Consider the following 21,603-nt stretch of genomic DNA (forward strand, 5'->3'; position numbering starts at 1 on the left):
TTAGTTTTAGTTTAGTCAGTTTAGTTTAGTCAGTTGTTTTTACTCCACTGTTTTTGGGGAGGGAGAAGAGTTCATGTCTCATGATCCCTTTCTTGGTTCTTTCCTTGCAGTGGACTGTTGGAGGTTCTAAAAACAAGAAAAAAGGCAAAGCGGGTAAGGCAGAGAAGAAAGGAACCATGAAGAAGCAGACGAACAAAGCTGCCTCTTCAGGCAGCTCAGATAAAGACAGCTCTGCTGAGAGTTCAGCACCTGAAGAGGGTAAGATAACACATGTGCATCTACTTACAGTATGAAGTTACCCCTTTGTGCACACTGAAGACTAATGTTAAATGATGAAGTTAAAGACTGTCTTCAAAGTGTTTTCTTTGTGTTACTGGTAATCTGGATGACTCTTAAACTTGCCATGGTTTGAAGTGCACATATTTTAGTATAGCATTGTTGTAAGCACTCTGTTACAACTGCCACACTAAATACTGTTTCAGCTGAAGGATGTATAACATGTCTCACTGCTTGACTTTCTCCTGGAAAATTCTCTCTTTCCTTCTAGCATGTCCCATCTGTCTTGTGGGTAGTGTTTTCTTTTATTCCCATTGACGTATTTTTCCTCTCCAAATTTCTTGTAACAACAGCGGGAGAGGTGTATGGTGCTGCATGATGCAAATAGCTTATCTTGCATGCATTTGCTCTGAATTGGAATTCTTGCACATTTACACTGACATGGAAGAAGAAAAATCATTAGTATGACTTTGTCACAATATTTTTTAACATAAGTATTGAATCTGTTCCACTGCTGGGCAGAATTCCTGTGTTTTTTCCTGTTTTCATCATGCCCATGAAGGTTTGCAGGGTGTTAGTTGCAATTTCAGTTGATACAAAAAAAACCCAGCAAAGTTGAGAAAGTATATGAAGGAGCCTACAGTATTAATTATATTAAGCACAGTGGAGACAGACCAAAGCATGAAATGATTGAAGGGGTATATATCAGCACTTAAAAGTCAAGTGTTTTCACAGTGTAAGCTTCCAAAGCTGGGAGTTTCCAGAAATACTGAGACCAGAATGAAAGTAAGAGAAAGAATCCTAATACCTGCTTTTGCCATTTGGTGTAATGTAGTAAATTAGCTGAAATAATCAAAGTGCCTGGACTTGGATCAAATTTAAAGGTGGTGTTACCCTGTATTATTGGGGAATCAGCTGTTTCTTAAGCCTAGCTGGGAGGGCTTGTTACAACAGTGGGCCATTATAGCCTTGCCAGTTCTGAGGATAACGTGTTTGAACTTTATCTTATGATGTAGTGACTTGTAGTGTTGCAGTCTTCAAACAACAAATTATTTTCTCAGATTGCTGTAACTGGGAGCACTGATGGCGATTAATAGTGGGATTTGAGGTGCACACATGCACTTAAAGTTATGGATGTATAAGCAATTTCTCAGGGACATAAGCATATCAGCTTAGAATCCTAAACTTAAGTCCCTGACACACTAATTAAAAAGGCTTCCTGAAATTTGCTTGTTCTATTAAGAATTTTTACTTACAACTCAGTTTGTGTTCACGTGTAATACCACTAATTTTATCATTTTTTTAGCATGCATATCTTACAGTAATAAAGTGTTTCCTCCTGGATTTAGTTTTCATGTTAAGCCTGGAGATTGGAAGCTCTGTATTGACTTCATAGCAGCCTTTCAGTATCTGAAAGGGGCCTACGAAATGCAGGAGAGGAACTCTTCATCAGGGACTGTAGTGATAGGACAAGGGGTAATGGATTTAAGCTTAAACAGGGGAAGCTCAGGTTAGATATAAGGAAGAAGTTCTTTGCTGTGAGGGTGGTGAGGCACTGGAACAGGCTGCCCAAATAAATGGTAAATGCTCCATCCCTGGCAGTGTTCAAGGCCAGGCTGGACAGAGCCTTGGGCAACAGGGTCTAGGGGGAGGCTCCCTGCCCATGGCCACGGTGCCGGAAGCAGATGATCTTAAGGTCCTTTCCAACCTTAACTATTTTCTGATTCTATGATACGTATGCTTTTAGTATAGTGGAGTAGGAGTGTAAAATTTATTCTAGGTATTCTTTGCTAACATGCTATGGTAGAGTGCTTGGGCTTGCTCCAGTTGAATCTTGCTGCCTTGTATTTTTGTTTTAGGAGAAGTCTCTGACTCAGAAAGCAATAGCTCCTCATCTAGCTCAGATTCAGATTCTTCATCGGAAGATGAGGAATTCCATGATGGCTATGGAGAAGATCTCATGGGAGATGAAGAAGACCGAGCTCGTCTGGAACAAATGACGGAAAAGGAGAGAGAGCAGGAGCTGTTTAACCGGATAGAGAAGAGAGAAGTGCTAAAAAGAAGGTAAATTTTACACCTGTTGGTATCTGGCAGCAAATTCATACAGGCTGTATGGAGAGCGTGCTTACTGCTCTCATTTTTTGGGTCCAAGCATTCAGCATTATAAAGTGAATTAAGCTTTATTGTAGGGTTGGGTTTTTTTGGTATAAACTGTCATTGTAGCAAGTTGAGAAGGATGTCTGAAAGTTACTGTTGTAGCCGTATTACTGCATTTTAAAAAGGGAAAAAATGAAAACCCAGGCAACTACGGACCAGTTAGTTTCACCTCAGTGCCTGAAAAGATCATAGAGCGGATCCGCCTCAAAACTATGCTAAGGCAAATGAGTAGTAAAGGGGTCATTTGTGACAGCCAACATGCCTTCACTTTGGGCAAATGGTGTCTGGCAAATTTGGTTGCCTTCTACAGTGGCAACTGTAACATTGGTTCATAAGGGATTGGCTGGATGGTCACACTCAAAGGGTTATGGTCAGTGGCTCTATGTCCAAGTGAGTGTTCCTTGGGTTTTGGATTGGCGCTATTCAACATCTTTGCTGGCAACTTGGACAGTGGGATTGAGTGCACCCACAGCAGGTTTGCTGATGACACCAAGCTGTGTGGTGTGGTTGACACCAGAGGGAAGGGATGCCATCCAGAGCGACCCTGGTGGGCTTGAGAGGTGGGCTCATGCGAACGTTATGAAGTTCAGTAAGGCCAAGTACAAGGTCCTGCATGTGGGTCAGGGCAGTCCCAAGGCACAACTACAGGCAGGTGGAGATTGAATTGAGAGCAGCTCTGAGGAGGACTTGGGGGTGTTGCAGTTTCCCTGTAGTAAAAGTATTTTTCTTTCCATGTGTCTGAAATGATACATTTGGCACATGTAGGGCAAGTTTTCTCCAGTTGCTTCTCACTTCAGTGACTTCTCTCTTTCCTCACTTGCTGAGAAATTTCTCTAGAGGACTGACATGTGAGTAAATCTTGTCAATACAAGCTACCATCAGACCATTTGTCCAAGCCATAGTTAGAGCCCTGCCTGTCTATGGTTTTAATACAGCTTTCAATGTCTTCTCTAGTCTGCTGCTATCCTCAAAGGGATCAGAATAAGTGAAAGATAGGATTTAGATCAGGTAGAAAGACACCATATTTTTTCACTTCATTCACTATTCCATGGTAACTCAATGTCTGTCCTTTAGAATGAACACTGGAGAATACTTGATACAAATAAGCTTGAGTTGCTGATTGAATATTAAACAAGTTTGCCCTATTCTATGCAAAGGGGTTGGCAGGTAGAATTGAGGAGGGGGGTGGTAGTTATTTAACTGTATGGTAAGTTGGATCTTTCAAAATGCTGTCTAGCTTTTTGTACGTATGTTGTGCTGTGAGTTCATTTGGATTACAGCAGGCACCGTGATAAAATGCTTGTGTCTTGTGTGATACGCTTCATGTTAAAGGTGTAAAGGGCAATGCGTTCATCTGGCATTTCAGTTTCTTCTCTACAAAATCCAGGTATAAAGGACCGAAGAAGAATGGACTGTATAATATGCATGTGGTAACACATTTTGAATTTCAGTTCTTGAAAGTTAAGTAATCTTTCTTCTTGTGTTTGTCTGTATGCACACTTCACTGAAGCAGTGACCAGTTCATGGTGCAGTGGCATCTCAGTCACAGGACAATTCTAGTGAAATCGCTACTCCTCTGAATACAGTGGCTGAAAATAAGATTTCAGGGTGAAATATTTCATGAAGGTAGAAATGATAGTGCTTATACTGGACTACAGAAACTGCCCAAGTTTCATTGGAATGTAGCTCCTGAAGGCAGCCTCACTGTGACTTCTTTGCAATCATTCTTATACAGACCAGTACTAGTAGAAAGCTGGAGTTTAAGCACTGAAAAAGTTAGCATGATAGTGGCGTTAAACACCCCCATTTTTAGCTGTTGAGATGCAAATGATGCAAAATAGCATTTAGAGTTGGAGGCAACATGCAATGGTTACTACACTGGAGAAGATGGAGTAAGGACAGATTTCTGGGGAGTAGCCGTTACTATGTGGTTTCATCAGCACTAAATGTTAGCTGTCTTGTCTGCACTTTTCTGTCTTCAGCTTTTCACCTTCTTTTTCTTGGGGAAGGAGAGAGCATTCTGTCATACATTCTTTTTGTTTCAATATCTGCCACTAGGTTTGAAATCAAGAAGAAACTAAAAACGGCAAAAAAGAAAGAAAAGAAAGAGAAAAAGAAAAAGCAAGAGGAAGAGCAGGAGAAGAAAAAACTCACACAGATCCAGGAATCCCAGGTAGGAAGTAAAATAGTCTTTAGTAACAAACCTTTTTCCCCTGGCAATAGGAGATAGGATGCTGCCTCTCTCTGCCCCTAGTATTTCCCCTTAATGTCAAGCAGTGTGGTAAAGCAGGTCACAATTTAGTTCATTTATATGCTCAAGCTATCTTTGGCCTTTCCAGTTCATCTAAAGAAATTAACATCTTTGGTCTGCTGAGGGGTGCACTGATAATTCCTTCTAATGAAAAATGAAAAGTTGCAGCTGTATCTAGAGTTGCTGTGATAGTCCTTCCATATGAGAACAGGAGAGCAACCTTTTGCAGTTCCTTTAGCCAAAGTTGTCATTCACTATGAAACATTACATGCCGTCTTTCTTGCAAGTGAAAGCTTCAGAGAACAGGCCAGAAAGTGATGACCTGTTGTCTTAATTACTTTGCATGCACATACAATGGAAAGACTGCTTATTTTCTACAGGTAGGGGTGTCAAAAAAAAAGCTTGAATGCTAGGAGGAGCAGAAGGAGTTCTATAGTTTATCCCCCTCCAGTAGAAAGAGGATAATACCAGTTGTGGGATTGAGGTTTCTGTAATAGAACTGTAGTTTCAACTGGCTGAATTGGCTGTGGTTTCAAATGGTTAAGACCATGACCTCAGCTATTTATAGAGTCTGAGCAGATAGGCTCCCACAGTGGGATGGGTTTCACCTGACTTTAGCCATCTAAGAACTAGTTGCTTGTTTGTACTTGTCTCCGTGCAATGAGGAGGGCATCTCCAGCTGGCAGTTCGCTCCATCTAGTGAAATAGATGTTTGACCCTTAGGTAAGATTAGGTGAAATGAGTTTTCCATTATGCACATATTAAGTGGAGTGAATCTCATCTCTCCACCCCCTCAACTCCATATGTATATACATGTGTGTATACAGTTATGTAGTCCCTTATGTAATACACAATGTGTAGATGTGTATTGAGACAAGGAGGCACAAAAGCACAAAGCTAATCAGTTCTAAGTAATGTTAAGTTTGATGGCTTTGTAATGAAAAATAACTGCGGTGCTTGAAGGTAGTTGACATAGTTTCAGGTCCTTAGGACCTTAGTACAGAAGGTGTAAGAAAAGCAGAATAGAAAAACAGGACCTGGGGATGGGGAGTAGCTGGGACTAGCAGATGTCCAGGATGGACACAGTTAAACTAACTGATAAGTAGAAGGACAGGATGATTGCTATGTTTGTGGTGTTAATAAAGCAATTAAGCTAGTGTAAACATCTACTGGGGAGTATCCCAGAGTAGCTGATGTCCAGGATGGGAGCAGTTAAACTAACTGATAAGTAGATGGGCAGGATGACTGCTATGTCTGTAATGTTTATTAAACTGGTTATGAAGATTGTTGGGAAAAGTAAACGACCCTGAAAGACCACCACATTTTTGTATGCATGCGGGAAACTTTCTGGAAAATGATGTAATATGCCCAGTGACCATAAAAGGATGGCCTGCATGGCAGTACAGGGACACACGTTAGGAGGAGCTATCCCCTGTGTCTTCCAGTGCTGCAATAGAGAATACCTGCTTGTCAGCTTGAAACTCTGTTGGTGAGTTCCTGGAGTTTTCTCCTAATCAGTATACACATATGCATATGTAGAAGGATCTTTGCAGAGTTCTTTTACAGTGCCTTCTAGAAATTCTTTTGACTTACCTCAAATGACTGTCTCTTATGCTTGTTATAAAAACTGCTTTCAGTGCTGCCTGGTATTCCAGGTAGACCCATTAGAAACTGAGAAGATTTAGAGGATTTACAGCATTCAAGGCTTGGATCCATATTGCAGACTTTACACACGACTTTATTTCTGCTTTAAATATTTTTTAATGTAACTTTTCTCTTTGCAACTGAATGAGAACAAGTGTCTTGATTAGATGAGAATCAAGACTTGGAAGAATATTCACCCAGGTTTTCCTCATTACTTGTTGCATAATTGCTTCCATTTTATTTCTGTAGTTCTTTTTTAACTTTAAGGAGGAGAGTTTTGAGACTAAAACTTGGTGGCAGAAACATTGAAGTGTAAATATGTTCATTGAAGTAGAAAAAAGAAATACTCTTTAGATGGATTTCACTCTCCATAGCCTCTAAAAATTAACTTGGGGAAAAAGACTATTTCAAAATGGAGCTTTCAAAGTGTGGAAACAATCTTTGTTTTAATGCATTTCAATTTGTGGATTGCACTTGGTGTTGAGGGATCTTCTGTGCATGTTTTTAGGTCACGTCACATAACAAAGAGCGGCGATCAAAGCGGGATGAGAAGCTAGACAAGAAATCTCAGGCAATGGAGGAGCTAAAGGCAGAAAGAGAGAAAAGGAAGAACAGAACAGGTATGAAAGCGTGTTGCCATTGCTACAATTTTGAAGGCATTATTACAGCTTTCTGAAAGTGCTACGTCCTGTCTCTAGTTAATACAACAGCCTTACACCTTGCAGTCAATGATTTGTGTCTGTGTTTTCCTTGCTCTCTTGCCCGATGGGATAACCTTGGGTATTGTTTGGGTATCACTGAAGCTGTATTTCTCTGCCTCGCCCCTCTTTGGAATGGTCTGAAAAGAAAGCAAACTTTCATTGCAGTCCATTGAATGGCACTTAGTAATGTTTATTTCGTGGATTTGAATTGGTTGCTTAGATTTTGTTATTTAATCTTTAACCATCCAAACTGTGTTTAGGGTACTTGTGCTACCTTGTCTACATTTGCTTGTTTCTTTGCTGGCACGTCATCTTGTCGGTCTTGCCAGACTTTTGATTTAACCTTGTTTTGTTACTCTGCTGGGTGTTACTGTGGTCCTCTCCAAACATGAGATATTTTTTTTTCCTTGCAAAATAACAATGAGTTGTCTGATCATAATAGTTTTGTCTTTTATATCCAGCTGTTACACCCATCTTGTATCACTATGTGCAGTCAAGTTGGGAGACTGAAGATAAGTACAGCTGAGAGTTAAGATGCTTTTAAATACTTTTGATTTCTCTCTGAACGTCTAATATGGAGTGCTTAGTTTACTAGTGGATTTGAACATGTGGCACTTGGATCCAGCATAAAATAAACAGCTACCTGCCTCTATTTTTCTGTTTTAAAAACAACAATAAGGTTTCAGCTCTAAGAGGAAGCTTTCATAAAAATTTACAGCTTATTTTTCCTTATTCTCTGTCCTCCTTCACCCAGCTGAATTGCTTGCAAAAAAACAGCCATTAAAAACCAGTGAAGTATACTCTGATGATGAAGAGGAGGAGGAGGATGATAAGTCTAGTGAGAAAAGTGATCGCTCATCCAGATCATCGTCCTCTGATGAAGAGGAAGAGTAAGTAATAAACACTACACTACAATTACTTGTAAGTGTGTATTCATAAAAGGATCCACTTCATGTAGACACATGCTGTCATAGAGGATTTTTTGGGGGCAGTTCAGTGTCTCTAAAGTGGTTTTGGGTACACCTGCATTGCTCAGATTTTGGGTCCTTGGCTTCTACATAATGGTGCATGGGACCGATTTACCCTGAACAGGCTTGCAACTGCAGTTTCCTGCTGTTACCTTGAGCCCCATTTACACTGTTGTTTACAGATGTGTTCAGTCCTAGAGCTGAGCAGCTGCAGAACCGTGGCATACTAGCAGGGCAGAGATGCGTGCTGGCATATCTTAAAGCACTGGCCTATAAACTGCATTGATGTATGAGTCTGCTTTGTGGTATCAGAGATAACAAGTCTGGGACTTTACAGTAAGCCTTTCTCATGAATGCTAAATCCACATACCTACAGTCAACTAGTGCATGATAAATCCTTCCTTTGACTAGCAATTTACATAGTTATCACTCATGCTGCACCTAGCTCAGGACCCCTTTTCTGATGATTATGCCTCTACTTTCTTTTCTTTATTCTTTCTCACCTTTCCCAAATCAGGAAAGAAGAAATTCCTCCTAAGTCCCAGCCAGTGTCCTTGCCCGAAGAGCTGAACCGAGTGCGGTTATCTCGACACAAACTGGAGCGCTGGTGTCATATGCCCTTCTTTGCCAAGACAGTCACTGGCTGTTTTGTCCGAATTGGCATTGGAAATCACAACAGCAAACCTGTTTATCGGGTGAGTTTACTTCCAAGGGATTTAGCTCTTTTTATAAGACTGTAATGTAGTATTTGCAGCTTTGCAACTCTTGGGTGCCTGTGATTGTTTGAATAATTAGTATAAAAAGATTGCTTAGAATAAGAAAATGTAGTTGCTGCTGCTGAAGTGGAGGAGACCAGCTAGGTGAAGAGAGAGATTTAGTGGGAGAGACAGAGCACTGGCAAAGCCTGTTCTTCCAGCTTTGGTTCATGCTGTCTTGTCTCATTTGTATTGCAAACTAGAGTTCAGTACTCTGCTTTGACCAAGTAAGGATGAGTAACATTCACTCCTTATTTCTGGGAATGTTCCCAAGTTATTGTCTGGTTTCAGTTCTTTTTACAAAGTGTTTCTACTACATCAGTGTGCCTCAGAAGAGAGGGTGATTGAGAACACAGTTTTGATTTTCTTTTTCATTGCTGTAACTGCACAATCATAGAATGCAATAATTAAAATTGCATTGTAAGAAGTCCCTAGAGGGGCTGTGTTTAGTATGTGAGCAGCACTGGTGTGTTTCATTTGGGACATATGCTAAGCGAAACCTGTGTTAATTGAAAAGGAAACGGAAAAAGTAGAGAAGTGAACACCATTCGGTCAGGAAGGCAGAACTGAGAGGTGAAAAAAACTGCATCAAGTACTCAGATGGTATAATTTGCCTACTCAAAGGTGATACATGCATTCAGATGCAACTAATTCAGTACCTGATAAAGTACACTGAAGAACCTTGCTTTTCTTGATCTAGTTAGAATTGTTAGTTACATAAAGGTTTTTGATCTCTAGCGAAAATGCTTGAATATGCCAGATATATTCCAGGACACAAAAAAACCCTCTTGTTTATTTTACTCTGTGATACAGGTTGCTGAAATAACTGGTGTTGTAGAGACTGCAAAGGTTTACCAGCTTGGTGGTACCCGGACAAACAAAGGACTACAGTTGAGGTAAGATACCAAAGTAATCCTTATCAGTTCATGAATCAGTGTCCTCTCTGTACCATAGTGTGTGGTTTGGAGATGAGAGCTAAAAAGCAGACTGGACCATATCATGACATCTACTGCCAGAATATTGGGGTTTCGTTGGTTGATTTTTTTTGGTTTTTCCCCCTTGGCATGATGGAAATAATGAGAAAAAAAAGAAAAATCTCATGCAGGGACCTGTGTTTGTGTTGGCATCTGAGCAGTTTGTACCTCTTGAGCTTCACATATCTTTTTCTCTGCTGCTGTTATCAGATGTGAGAAAATATGTATCATTTAAAGGCATACACGATTGGGACTGATATACCAGACTGATTATTGGGACTTCTCGGTTGTTCCTATGGCCATTTGTCACAGTCTGACTGGATAAAGTGTCAGACCTAGTGTCGGAAATGTTTTGTTTGTGATCCCCAGAGTGAAATTAAGACGCAAATGAGGTTAAGTACCATAATTGATCAGTTGGTTTATTATAAAAGTACGATGATTATTAAAAAGATAGGGATAGGACAGATGGGGGAAAAGGATAGAAATTGAGCAAGAATTCAGAGTGCAGAGGGGTAGTCACCACTGTGTATCCAGTGGTGTCCCGAAGATCTGTAGCCATCTTCAGTGGTGTGGGTGTCACCCAAAATCAGTAGTTGTCACCGGTGGTGGGTGACCTCAAGGGTCCATATTCATCATCAGAGGTATGTGGGGACCATGACGATTACCTTTTTCTCCTTTTATGTGTTGGGGGAGTACCTCTGTTCTTAATGTACTGTACATTCCTGGTGGATCACGTGCATCCGGTTTTGCTGGTCTTGCAGCCAGCTCTTCTGTAGGCAGTCCTTGGGATAATGGACAGAGGAGTCTTATCTCAGCTCCTCCCACCCCTCTCTCAGACAGTGGATTGTGTAGGGTCCCATCTCAGCTTCTTATACCAGTCTTTGAGACAATGAACAGTGGAGTCTGATTTCAGTTCAGTCTCTCACATCCTTATAAGAATCATGAGGTGAAGGTTAAAAGTTACAGTACAAAACATCCTGTAAGACAAAAAGACATTAACCATTGGGGAGAAACAGGAAGGCATGTGGAGAATGTCTTGTCTAAATCCAGTGTGACAACATTCAGTAACTTCTTAGGCTACCTCAGGAGAGAGCTTCATGCTTTGCGTGAAATTTACACCATGGCAACTAGTTTTAGTATTGCCAGTAGCAGTCTAGGAGTGGTAGTTAGGTGGCAGTGCCAAAGGCAGTGCTCCACAGACAGTGTTTAGTGATTTCTGGCTTTTGCTCGGCCAACAAATGAAAAATTAGACAAGGGGTGGCTCCAGCATTGTGTAATTCAGTACTGCTTAAAGGTTACTTCTACTGGTCCAAACATGGAGGAGCTTTGCGTTTCTGAAGATCATGCCATGGACCACCAAATATAAGGTTTAGGTGTGAGGGAGATCTGTTTGTTTCCTCCTGAAGGTTTTACTCCATGACTGTTTTCCTGCAGACTCAAGTCTGTATTCCTTTGAATTACTACAAATAGCTGATCTATGCTCCTGACCTGACTGAAGTCAGGAGTAGATAGCATGTGAGCCACAAGAGTAGCCTAAGCATCTGGTTTGGGGCTTCCTGAGTCAGTTTACACCTATAGATCCAAGATCACAGCCCTGCACCATCAGAGAGGGATGTTGTTACTTTCTTGTTGCAGGCATGGCAGTGATTCACGTGTGTTTCGTTTGGAGTTTGTCTCAAATCAGGAATTTACTGAAAGTGAGTTTATGAAGTGGAAAGAAGCGGTAAGTTTGCCAGACTTTAGTTGCTTCTTAGCAGCCTTCTGCCAAGAATACTTAGTGGAAAGTAACCTCTTTGTCTCTTGTGTTTAGATGTTCTCTGCTGGGATGCAGCTACCCACATTAGATGAGATAAACAAGAAGGAAGTGTCCATCAAAGAGGCTCTCAACTACAAGTTTAATGACCAGGACATTGAGGAGGTAAACAGTGTGTTGTAGTGAGGCTGTGGCAGTGCTTAAAGGTGACAGGAACTCATGGAGTAAAGCACTAGCTGTTACAAAGCAAAATGATCATAGTATTTGCTCCCTAAAAAGAAGAAAAAGGTTCAAAATGAAGTTGCATAACTGAATAGAGTGGCTTGGTGACCCAGCTGTTGTTTGGTGCTCACTCATCCTTTGTGCCTTGCTCCCTCCTCTTGAACTTGTGTTGCAGAGCTCTGAAGTCCTAACCTGAGTATGGCAACTTAGTTCTGAAGTTCTGGAAAGCTGACAGCTAACATGCATTTTTCACAGTTTCTGCAGTTTAATACTTGCTTAATACTGACCAGTAAAAGGTTTTTGTAGGCTGTAAGTAGGGGTCCTGGGGGTGTGACTCATTACCAAGTCACAGATTTAAAAATGCAGCAGAGAGAGCATGAGTAAAAATCCTGTGGCAGTAAGTACATTTCTAAAGTGATACTGATCTGCTGCTTCTAGTGTCCAAGTACTGAAATAGACATTTCATATTTGCATCTTCTTGTTTCCTCTGCATCTTACAGATTGTGAAAGAGAAGGAAAGGTTCAGAAAAGCACCTCCAAATTATGCAATGAAGAAAACTCAGCTGTTAAAGGAGAAGGTGAGAGATGAGATGATGCCTGCAAGCTTAATGCAGTCTTTGATTTTGAAGAACTCATGAAGAGCTCATCTGGATTTTGGCAGTAGTCAGCAGTAAGCTTGACTTTAACTCTGCAGCTAAAAGGTGGATCTCAAGGTTCATTGCTGAGTTCAGAACACTTAGAACCCAGTTAAAGCTATTGCATTTTTTTTTCCTAAGGGCAATTGCCAACAATTATAGCTGGCTCTTTTTGTGTCCTTTAAACAAGAAGGTCTTTGGCTGCTTTAGAAACCTCTTCCTTTTTATTTTTTTTCCCCCTGAGTACCCCATTTGGAAGTTCATTTCCTATACTTTTAAAAATAGGGGAAAAAAACGTCATGTTAAATTGTCTTTTACTCAGGGGTAACCGAATTGTCACTTTATATTGAAAATAATACATTGCCAAAAGATTTACTTGCCACTGAAGTGTTTTACATGTAGACCTCCTGTTACAAATAGATCTAATAGTCCTGAGTAGCCAAAGCCAAGAAGTCAAGAAAACAAAGTCTTCAGTATCTCTGAAGACAGGTGTAACACATTTTGGTTTTATTTGTGCAGCCCTTCTACCAGAAATTCGTGCTTAATATACAGTAAAAACAAAGAGTTTGACTTAATCCTTAGTTTTACATTTTCTGGTTTAACCTTGCTGTTTGGTCATGATTTTACTATGCACGAATATGTAAATCGTTTAGGTTTCCATTGCAGAAGGATGCAGTTACCGCGTGTTGTCACCAGGTGGCATAATAAGCTAATGTTGTTGGTCTGGTGGTGTAGTAGGGGATTCTCCAACTCCCTGAACGAAGTGGCAACTCATAGCTGCAGAAATGATAATTCTTTTCCTGAGCTGGTAAAAAGTGATGTTAAATCATCCAGCTGACTTGCCCTCCTCATGCTGGGACTAGTGTTCATGTGCCTTCCTTTGTTTAAGGGGTTTCAAAGGTTTTCAGAGTTCTTCAGAGTAAGAAGTCCTGTTTTGCCTTTAGCTGTAAGGAGAGTTTAGCTCTTTGTTTTATTCTTACCATGCAGGTTAGAGCATTTGCAGCTGGAATAGGGTTAGCTGCCTGATTCATGGGTCTATCCCTTGTTTCTCTGACTAGCTCTGAGGTAAGGAGTAGTGCCTAATGAGTTACTGTTTGATTGAAGGCTATGGCTGAGGACTTGGGGGACCAAGATAAAGCCAAGCAGATTCAAGATCAGCTTAATGAACTTGAAGAGAGAGCAGAGGCCCTGGATCGTCAACGAACAAAAAACATTTCAGCAATCAGGTAAGAAGCAGATACTGCGAACTTTCTTTCTTAAATTATATCAATCAAAATACACAGAGAAACTAATGCAGTACTGAATTAATGGTCAGATTTTGTCTCTTCTTTCCTGTACAATATATTCATGAAACGTGTATCATGATGGCTCTATTAGTGTTTACTTGTCTCTATCATTCAGTTAAAACTGTTAAAAATGTAAATCCTCTTCCACATACCCCAGATAGCAGTTGTGTTGCAATAAGAGTAATCTGTGATCAGGGTGAAGCTGCAAGAGTGCTATCAGGCGTTTTCTTGTGTAGGGATTGATAAATGACAATAACTTTATTTTTCTTTCCCCCTACCCTCCTTTTTTTATCCTTTCTGCAGTTACATCAACCAGAGAAATAGAGAGTGGAATATCGTTGAGTCTGAGAAGGCTCTTGTGGTAAGTAGTGCTGAATTAATACTTCCGTACAAGTAGAGATGAGACGATGCAAAGGGAGATAATTGCATGGTGAAGTTAGTAATTTTTCTAATGAACTGTAAACTCTTTCATATAGGCAAATGACATGATTTTAAAGCAGATTGCTTTCTCCTTTTGATCAACTCAGTTATCAGCAGATTACTGACTGTAATAATGACATAGTGCATGTTATCTGGGAATGAAATCAGAAAGGAGACTTCAGAGAATAAAAGTAAAGGAAATACTCAGTTCTCTGCAGTGACACTTCTAATAAGGAAAAAATAAGCTTGTTTAGCCAATCCTGAGAGTTGTGTACCTATTTGGTATGTTATATTCAACAAGGACAGTTTTGCGTAGGACAGTAAGTGTGTTCAAATCTTTCCAATCTAATGCTGTTGCTGGTTTTCCTCTGATGTTAATATTATAGGTAGCTGATGAATGCTTGCATAGGCAGGGTGCTATGGGAGGATTTGCAAGGGTGCAAGCAGCTAACTGAAAAACCATGTGCTTTTTCTTTTTCAGGCTGAAAGTCATAGCATGAAAAACCAACAAATGGACCCCTTTACTAGGCGACAATGCAAGCCCACAATAGTGTCTAACGTGAGTGCAATACTTAAGGGCAGTTGAGACAATTTGCAGAGAAACAAACCAATGTAATGCAGAAAGCAGGCGGGAAAATGTTTGTATTCATTTCCATCTGTGCTGCTATCAATGCTCCAAATGCCAGGGTGAGATACAATTGAGTGAGACCCTGGTTTCACTATACCCAAAGAAAGAAAAAGTACTGTTTTTTAATGCAAAGTGAGAAGGACATGGGTGATGTGGGTATGTACATAGGGAAGCAGCTGTGGCTTAGACTTCTGTCTAGTGAGTTCTTATATATAGAATTACTCAGATCAGTTAGCTGTGGGGCGACAGCTTGCTTCAGGTGTGAGTTTCACTTTTAGTTAGCGAAACTTTCCTGAAAGATCTGTGAAATGAGAGGATACCAGACGTTTTGGGCCTGTGATGGATAAAGTAGTTCAACACAAACTTCCCCATAACACTGTTGCAAAATCTGCTACTGTAGGCTCTAGCTGTATAAATGATGGATAGCAAGGTGGTCAGCTCCTACTTCTACATAATCTGACTTTGTTGAGGCTTATTCTGGAATAGTATATGGTTCTGATATCAGTACTTAAAGAAGAACTGGTCAGGTTGGATCTCATCCGTCTCCATAAACTGGCAAGGGAATAGAAAAGGAATCTTATTGCAGGGTTTGAATTCAATAATCATTTCTGAAACAATTCTTTATTAGAAAAGAATCATAATTGAGTAATTTTATTATGGTAGAGAACTGTTATGTAAAGAAAATAGTCTTCTAAAGATTTCTTTTCTCCAGTAGCCAGAACTGTAAACTGAATGCAAATACACCTAGTGGTAGTGTTAAGAGTGGTCACAGCAGCAAACCATATCAACAAGAAAAGTATTTCTCATTTTCTCATAAAGACTTTCTGAAGAATAGCTTTTAGTTTGTTACATTACACAGATATCAGGGCAATTTAGGTTGTGTCTTAGATCCTGAAGGTGGGGCTAACTGATCTACAGCCTCTTATGGTTCTAGATTCAGATAAGAGCCCTGTATTAAGAAAATGACAGTTCAGTTTTTGTGGATTTAAATAGAGTGATTTTTTTTCCCTTCTTTCTCTCTCATTTTTTGTTTTCTTTTTTTCTCTCTGCAGTCCAGAGATCCTGCTGTCCAAGCTGCCATTCTTGCCCAGCTTAATGCAAAATATGGGTCTGGTGTATTACCAGATGCTCCAAAGGACATGAGTAAGGCAAGTTTCCATTTTTGTCTCCGTTACATTTCTCCCACATCATCATTTTTCTCTAGAAGCCTATGACTAATAGTAGATGTGCATGCTTCAGTGCTAGAAATAGGTATCCTGCAGATCATTATCATAGAAAAGAAGCAGCTTTTTCTTTCTTGGGGAAAAAAATGTATTTCTCTAGCGATATGAAAGCTAAACTAAGTGTTTTTAAGTGTGTTTGTGACAGAAGTGGAGAAAAAGCTTTTATTATCTCTGTTTCTCTGGTCCAGTAAACACTGGAGACTTATCTGTAGTTTTTATTTCAGGGTCAAGGGAAGGATAAAGATGTGAACTCCAAATCAGCCAGCGACCTCTCAGAAGATCTTTTCAAAGTGCATGACTTTGATGTAAAGATTGATCTTCAGGTTCCCAGTTCAGGTGGGTGTTCCTGCTGAATTTGGGGTGTGATTGTCCAGCTCATAATGGTAGAGCTCACTTCTTCCAGAATAGTTCTTTCAAAATCCTTGGTGGGCTTTTGAAAATGGGAGCAAAGACTCCATGTTTGTTGTCTTGATGAGTATCTTGAACTGAGGAGTGGATGTGTGCTAGTGACATCCATTGAGAAAACAAGAACAATTGTATTGTGTGTCAGTGGAAGCTTGTAGATCCCCATATCCTTGTTCCAAATGCCTAGGGAGAAAGGTAAGGAGTGTTTTCTGATATATTCTTCCAGTCTACAGTGTCTGTCTACAGACTTCCATAATCTCTGGGGAGCAGACAAGAGTATTGTATTTAATAAGCATTGATACCTACCTTGATACTTGCTTTGTTAATTTGTCTAATCAAAGCATATCTGTACTCAGAAATGGGTTTCTGATGTCCTGTTCCATAATCTGTGTACCTGCTATGTGGATACTGTTCCCTAACATTGGTATTGCAGATAGTATTGAAGTAAAATTTTGGGGGAACCAAATTGCTGGGCAGAGAGTGAAGGTGTGCTTATAGGCAAAACTTGCTGACCCTTTCTCTTTGTGATCTTGACTTTGAGAGCCTGGGATGTGTGGCATTAACAGCTTAGTATCAGTAGAATCATTTAGGTTGGAAAAGATCCTTGAGATCATAGAGTCCAGCTATTAACCTAACACTGCCAAGTCCACCACTAAACCACTAAGCACCACATCTGCTTGTCTTTTAAGTACCTCCAGGGATGGTGACTCAACCACTTCCCTGGGTGGCCTGTTCCAGTGCTTGACAGCCCTTTCGGTGAAGAAATGTTTCCTAATATTCAAACTAAACTTCCCCTGGTGCAGCTTGAGACTGTTTCCTCTCATCCTGCTGAGCTGTTTTCCAGTGGAGGGAGAGCATGGGGGGTGTACCGGTGCTATTTGACTCATGAGGCTTATTGCTTCTCGCATTACTAGAAGGATTAGAGCTGTGAAGTTTCTTGGAGGACAAGTTAGAAAGTACTGTAAGAATGCACGAAGACTTAAAGCCTTGTCAAGAAGGGAAAGTAGAAGAGGTTGTCTTTCCAAAGTAGGTCAGGATTGGAACTCTGGGCTTAAGACTACAGAATGAGGTAGGAGACTTCCTAAAGCAGGTAGTGAGAGTTAAGAACTTCAGAGAGTTATCAGGCAGATGTTAGGCATTAGGCACTAAAGGATGCTGAAAAGCAGGAAGGGGACTGAAAAGAGAAGGACGTGAGACACACAGTGTAGCTAGAGGTTTAAGCATGGGTTTTTTTCTCAGAACCCCATTTTGGCATTTTGGTTTGTGCAGTTTTCTTTCTTAACAGAAAAACCTGGGGTTTGGTTAAAATGTGCATTGTAGGCATGGATAGGAAGTTCTACTTCTCTCCACCTATTATCTGTCCTTGTGCTTGCTATTCTCATGGGATAAGGATATATCAAAGATCCCAGAAAGGCCCCGAAGGCTCTGTTTGTATTGTGATTTCAGTGTGCTATAGAGTAGTTTTCTCAAGAAATGAAAGTTTGCTTATCAGCAGGAAGCTGGATTAGCAGAGTCAAAATTGCACATGCTTTACCTATGAAGATAAGCTACCAGATACTGCCTGTATTAACTGAAGGTCCAACCTGATTTATATGTGATTTTACGGTGAACTTGTTAGCAAAAGCAGCAAGTAAAAGCCTGTAGTTTACACGTATTTCAATCCTCATTCTTTTCTTGTCCCCAACAGAATCTAAAGCATTGGCCATCACCTCCAAGGCTCCACCGGCAAAAGATGGTGCCCCTCGGCGATCATTGAACTTGGAGGACTATAAAAAGAGGCGGGGGCTTATTTGAGCATGCCCACTCTGCTGCTTCTGATCCTGCATGCTCCATGGCGATGTCCTACCTTTTCTTCCTCACTTTTCAGTTCTTCCTTCTGGGTTGGAGCAGCAATGGAGCTGGGAAGAGACTCTTTAAAACTGCCAGTCATCTGTAACATAAACCATTCAACTATTTACTGTATAGACCTCCCTTCTTGCCCTTTCCTCCTGCCCCCCTCACAAAAGTGGATCTGTGCTATTTGGGGTCTCCCCATCTCTTTTAGTTTGAGTTTTGTTTTTATTTTGTTGATGCAGCTCATTGGTCCACTCTGTGTTCAGTATTAGCCTGAGGTCTGGATTCCCATAGGAATGTCTTGGTGGTTGCAGAATCGGCACTTGGTGATCTCCCCCCAGATACCACCACAGGCACGATGAATAAACATTGGCGCAAGACCTTTGTGGCTGGAAGGTCATCTGCACTTTCTTCCTCTTCTTCTTCCTCCTTCATCCTAGCTTTGGAGAAGGGAATCTTCAAAAACTGGCTTAGGTTCAAAGTGTAAATTTTTTTGGGAGGGTCGTGTGACTTTTTTTCAGGTGTTTTTTATCATTTTTAAGCTGCAGTACTATTTGTATCCGTCTGTCACAGTTCTTTACGGCTGTTCTGAATTTCTACCAGCTGTACTTGAGCATCTGAAATTGCAAGAAAGAAACTCATTAAATGTGATTCTTCTTACTAAAACGGCTTGGCTGATAATAGCTGTTTAACTTCACGTTCCCTTTCTTAATTGCACGTAACTGATGAGAGAGAGGCACGCAGCTCTTGATGTGGGACTTGTCATCTATAGCACGTTTGGAGTCTCCAACTGTAACTGAGTGGAGTAGCTTTTTCTGGGATGGCCCTGGGGTGCTCATTGATTGGGCTTTAATTCCTTCTCCAAGCCTCCAGTATAATGCATTTGTAAGTCATCATGTCTTCACTGGGCTCCAGCTCACTTTGTTTCTTGCTTTGTGAACCATTGAAACAGGGCTTCTATAAACAAATGAACAAACAAAATCACTTTGTGTGGAAGGGGAAGGACACAGTAAGGACATAATAGAAAGGTCAGTGGGTAATGTATGAGAGGTAGCTGATGCTCATTTTTCATATGTAAACTGGTAGAGGAGTGCAACACTAGCACAGGAATTGTATGGCTTTATGGAATATTTGACTGGACACGAAGTGACAGCTAAATTATCACTCAGGTGTAAAAAAAAAATAATTTAGAAAATCAAAGTGTAAATATAAGTGACATTTAACAAAGAACTTTTCCAAACAAAATGGAACTGAATATATGGGGCTAAGAACTAAATTAAAAGAGAATTAGAAGTCTAAAAGGTTAGAGGCCCTCGTTCAGGTAAGCGTGCAAGCACGTGTTTGTTCCTACTCAGGCCAGTACGTATCTAATAACTTAAGCACTGAACTGGATAGGAATGTTTCTGGGGGACCCTGAAGAGGGAAAATGCTGATGCTCTTCTTGTGTCAGAGCATTACTGTTTTTCTGAAATCATTCACCGGTTGTGTTTAAACCTGTGTTTGATACTTTCTTGTTGGATTCTTAATGAAACTTTAATCTAGTTCTTATTTAACTTTCTCTTCCAGTTTTTTTTTTTAACAGTAGCTTTAAGGAAACATGTAATTGTGTGCAGATTGATACTATGAACTGTGTATAAAAAGAAAACCTATGAAGCAGCTCTTACCTATCATGTAAACAAATAATCCGAAGTCCTCCAGTACTTATTTACTGAATAGTCCATGTTTCTAGGACACATGTGGGTTATTCTGTAAATATGTAAGCATAGACTGTTTTATTTGGTGGCCTATTTTAGCAGCTTCTCTGGAGTTGTAGTAGGCTCAGGTATATGTACTTTTAACTTTTTAAGAATGAATTTATGGAATCTGCCATACCAGCTTCATAGGAGACATCATGATTCACTGTGTACATATGCATTTGAAATGATTTTGGTGGGGTTTTTTTTCCAACAGCTTCAATGATGTTACAGATTTGTAATTAAAAAAAAAATCTAAACTCATTTTGCAATAGCCAGTTTTCCAAACAATCACTCTCCAATGCTGTGCAGAGATAATGCCAAATCAGGAACTGCTTTTACCACAGAAATGCCTCAGAGCTCTGAGGCGCAGTGACAAGGGGTCTCAAAAGGTAAAGTCAACACCAAGTCAATATTTTTAATATGCTTGCCCTTGATGTATTGGTTTTAGGTAACTTCTACACTTGGTAACACAAGAATAGGTTGTACTACAGCCAAAATGTCAATGAGACCCATATGGTGTTGCAGGTAATTTTTAGTGGAGATAACCAGAACGGTGAGTTAAGAATACAGACCTGAATGATGAATTAATCTTGGTTATCTGCAGCTACGAAACTGCCACTTACCCTCTCAAAATCTCTGGATTATGCTGAGATACTGGTTTTAAGAGAGGTAACAGTAAATTACCATGCAAACCTCTTATATCAAGAATAATACATCAAGAAATTACTCTTGAATAGTTACAGAACTGTGTATGAAAGCTGTATCTTTTTTCCTTTAAGTGCATGTAAAGGTGAGTGACTACATCTCCCACTTGTTAGAGAGGGAGAGATTTGTTTGCTTTGTTTCACTGGTGTCCTAGCATAGTTCATCACAATTGTACAGACTTCTATAAATAAACTTGGTTTGTTGGTTTAATAAGGTTGATTGTTTATCCCTTATCTGAGGTGCTAAAGGTTTCCTGTCTGGACATTCTTACTTAAAATACTAATACTGCAAGTAATGAAAAGTAAGCCTCTTTTGCAAGAGTGACTGTTGACTCCTAAATCACTCTCTAACAACTCTTAACTATTCCTAGAATCAAGCAGAGCCTCTTCAAAGGTCAGTTCACTTGTACCTCTGCTGCATCTCACTGAAAACGCAGACACTGCTCATCTTGTGGATATCCAGACTACTTCTGTAATCAAAGATGCTAAAGCACATAGCTGAACTTGGAGAAGCTACGGAATGAGATGAAGCAAGGCTGTTCTCGGGGTGCTTGGTGGGAGGGTGAGGCATACAACAGGCATAACTTGAAATGGGACAAGATCTGTCAAGAAGTAAGGAAGAAAAATCTCACCCTTAGGACCTTAGCTCCTAAGGTCCCAGTTCAGACCTTAGTGAGAGAATGGACTAGGTTGCCCAGAGAGATTGTTCTGTCTCTATTTTGGAGGTTTTCAAGAGAAGGCTGGATTAAGACATGAATAACATGGTCCACCCTTGCAGCTCAGCCAGCTTAGAGCAGGAGGATGGACTAGAGACCCCCTGAGCTCCCCTCTGACCCAAATGTTCCTACGATTCTATAAGTAATTTCATACTGCTTTCTCCAGTTTTGCCTGTTAGCCCTGTGTGCATTGACCCCATTCCCCTTCCTACATGCACACACAGTTGTCTTTCAGACATGGTCAGTTTTTACGAGCTGTGTGGCTTTTCCTAACATACGGGTACTTTCTGGCATTCTCTGGGTGTGTGTCTCATAC

The 21,603-nt window shown here is 40.4% G+C and overlaps 1 protein-coding gene across 1 annotated transcript in view; it reads left to right on the forward strand.

Annotated features, from left to right (window-relative positions):
* The window catches only part of RTF1 (RTF1 homolog, Paf1/RNA polymerase II complex component), a 34,372-nt gene extending 13,587 nt beyond the window's left edge, over positions 1 to 20,785 (forward strand). Inside the window, exons 3-18 of the mRNA XM_061343637.1 lie at positions 111 to 258; positions 2,136 to 2,340; positions 4,492 to 4,606; positions 6,837 to 6,948; positions 7,784 to 7,919; positions 8,515 to 8,692; positions 9,566 to 9,648; positions 11,362 to 11,449; positions 11,537 to 11,644; positions 12,202 to 12,279; positions 13,441 to 13,562; positions 13,926 to 13,983; positions 14,524 to 14,601; positions 15,723 to 15,818; positions 16,118 to 16,229; positions 17,986 to 20,785. Of these exons, the coding sequence (XP_061199621.1) occupies positions 111 to 258; positions 2,136 to 2,340; positions 4,492 to 4,606; positions 6,837 to 6,948; positions 7,784 to 7,919; positions 8,515 to 8,692; positions 9,566 to 9,648; positions 11,362 to 11,449; positions 11,537 to 11,644; positions 12,202 to 12,279; positions 13,441 to 13,562; positions 13,926 to 13,983; positions 14,524 to 14,601; positions 15,723 to 15,818; positions 16,118 to 16,229; positions 17,986 to 18,092 (1,824 nt within the window). The 3' untranslated portion in view covers positions 18,093 to 20,785. The remainder of the gene's footprint in view (positions 1 to 110; positions 259 to 2,135; positions 2,341 to 4,491; positions 4,607 to 6,836; positions 6,949 to 7,783; positions 7,920 to 8,514; positions 8,693 to 9,565; positions 9,649 to 11,361; positions 11,450 to 11,536; positions 11,645 to 12,201; positions 12,280 to 13,440; positions 13,563 to 13,925; positions 13,984 to 14,523; positions 14,602 to 15,722; positions 15,819 to 16,117; positions 16,230 to 17,985) is intronic.
* Positions 20,786 to 21,603: the final 818 nt, after the last annotated feature.

Source organism: Neopsephotus bourkii, unplaced genomic scaffold (assembly GCF_033783945.1).
Source record: "Neopsephotus bourkii isolate Nb327-2 ecotype Australia unplaced genomic scaffold, CSIRO-AGI_Nbou_v1 NB_1825, whole genome shotgun sequence".
Lineage (NCBI taxonomy): Eukaryota > Metazoa > Chordata > Aves > Psittaciformes > Psittacidae > Neopsephotus > Neopsephotus bourkii.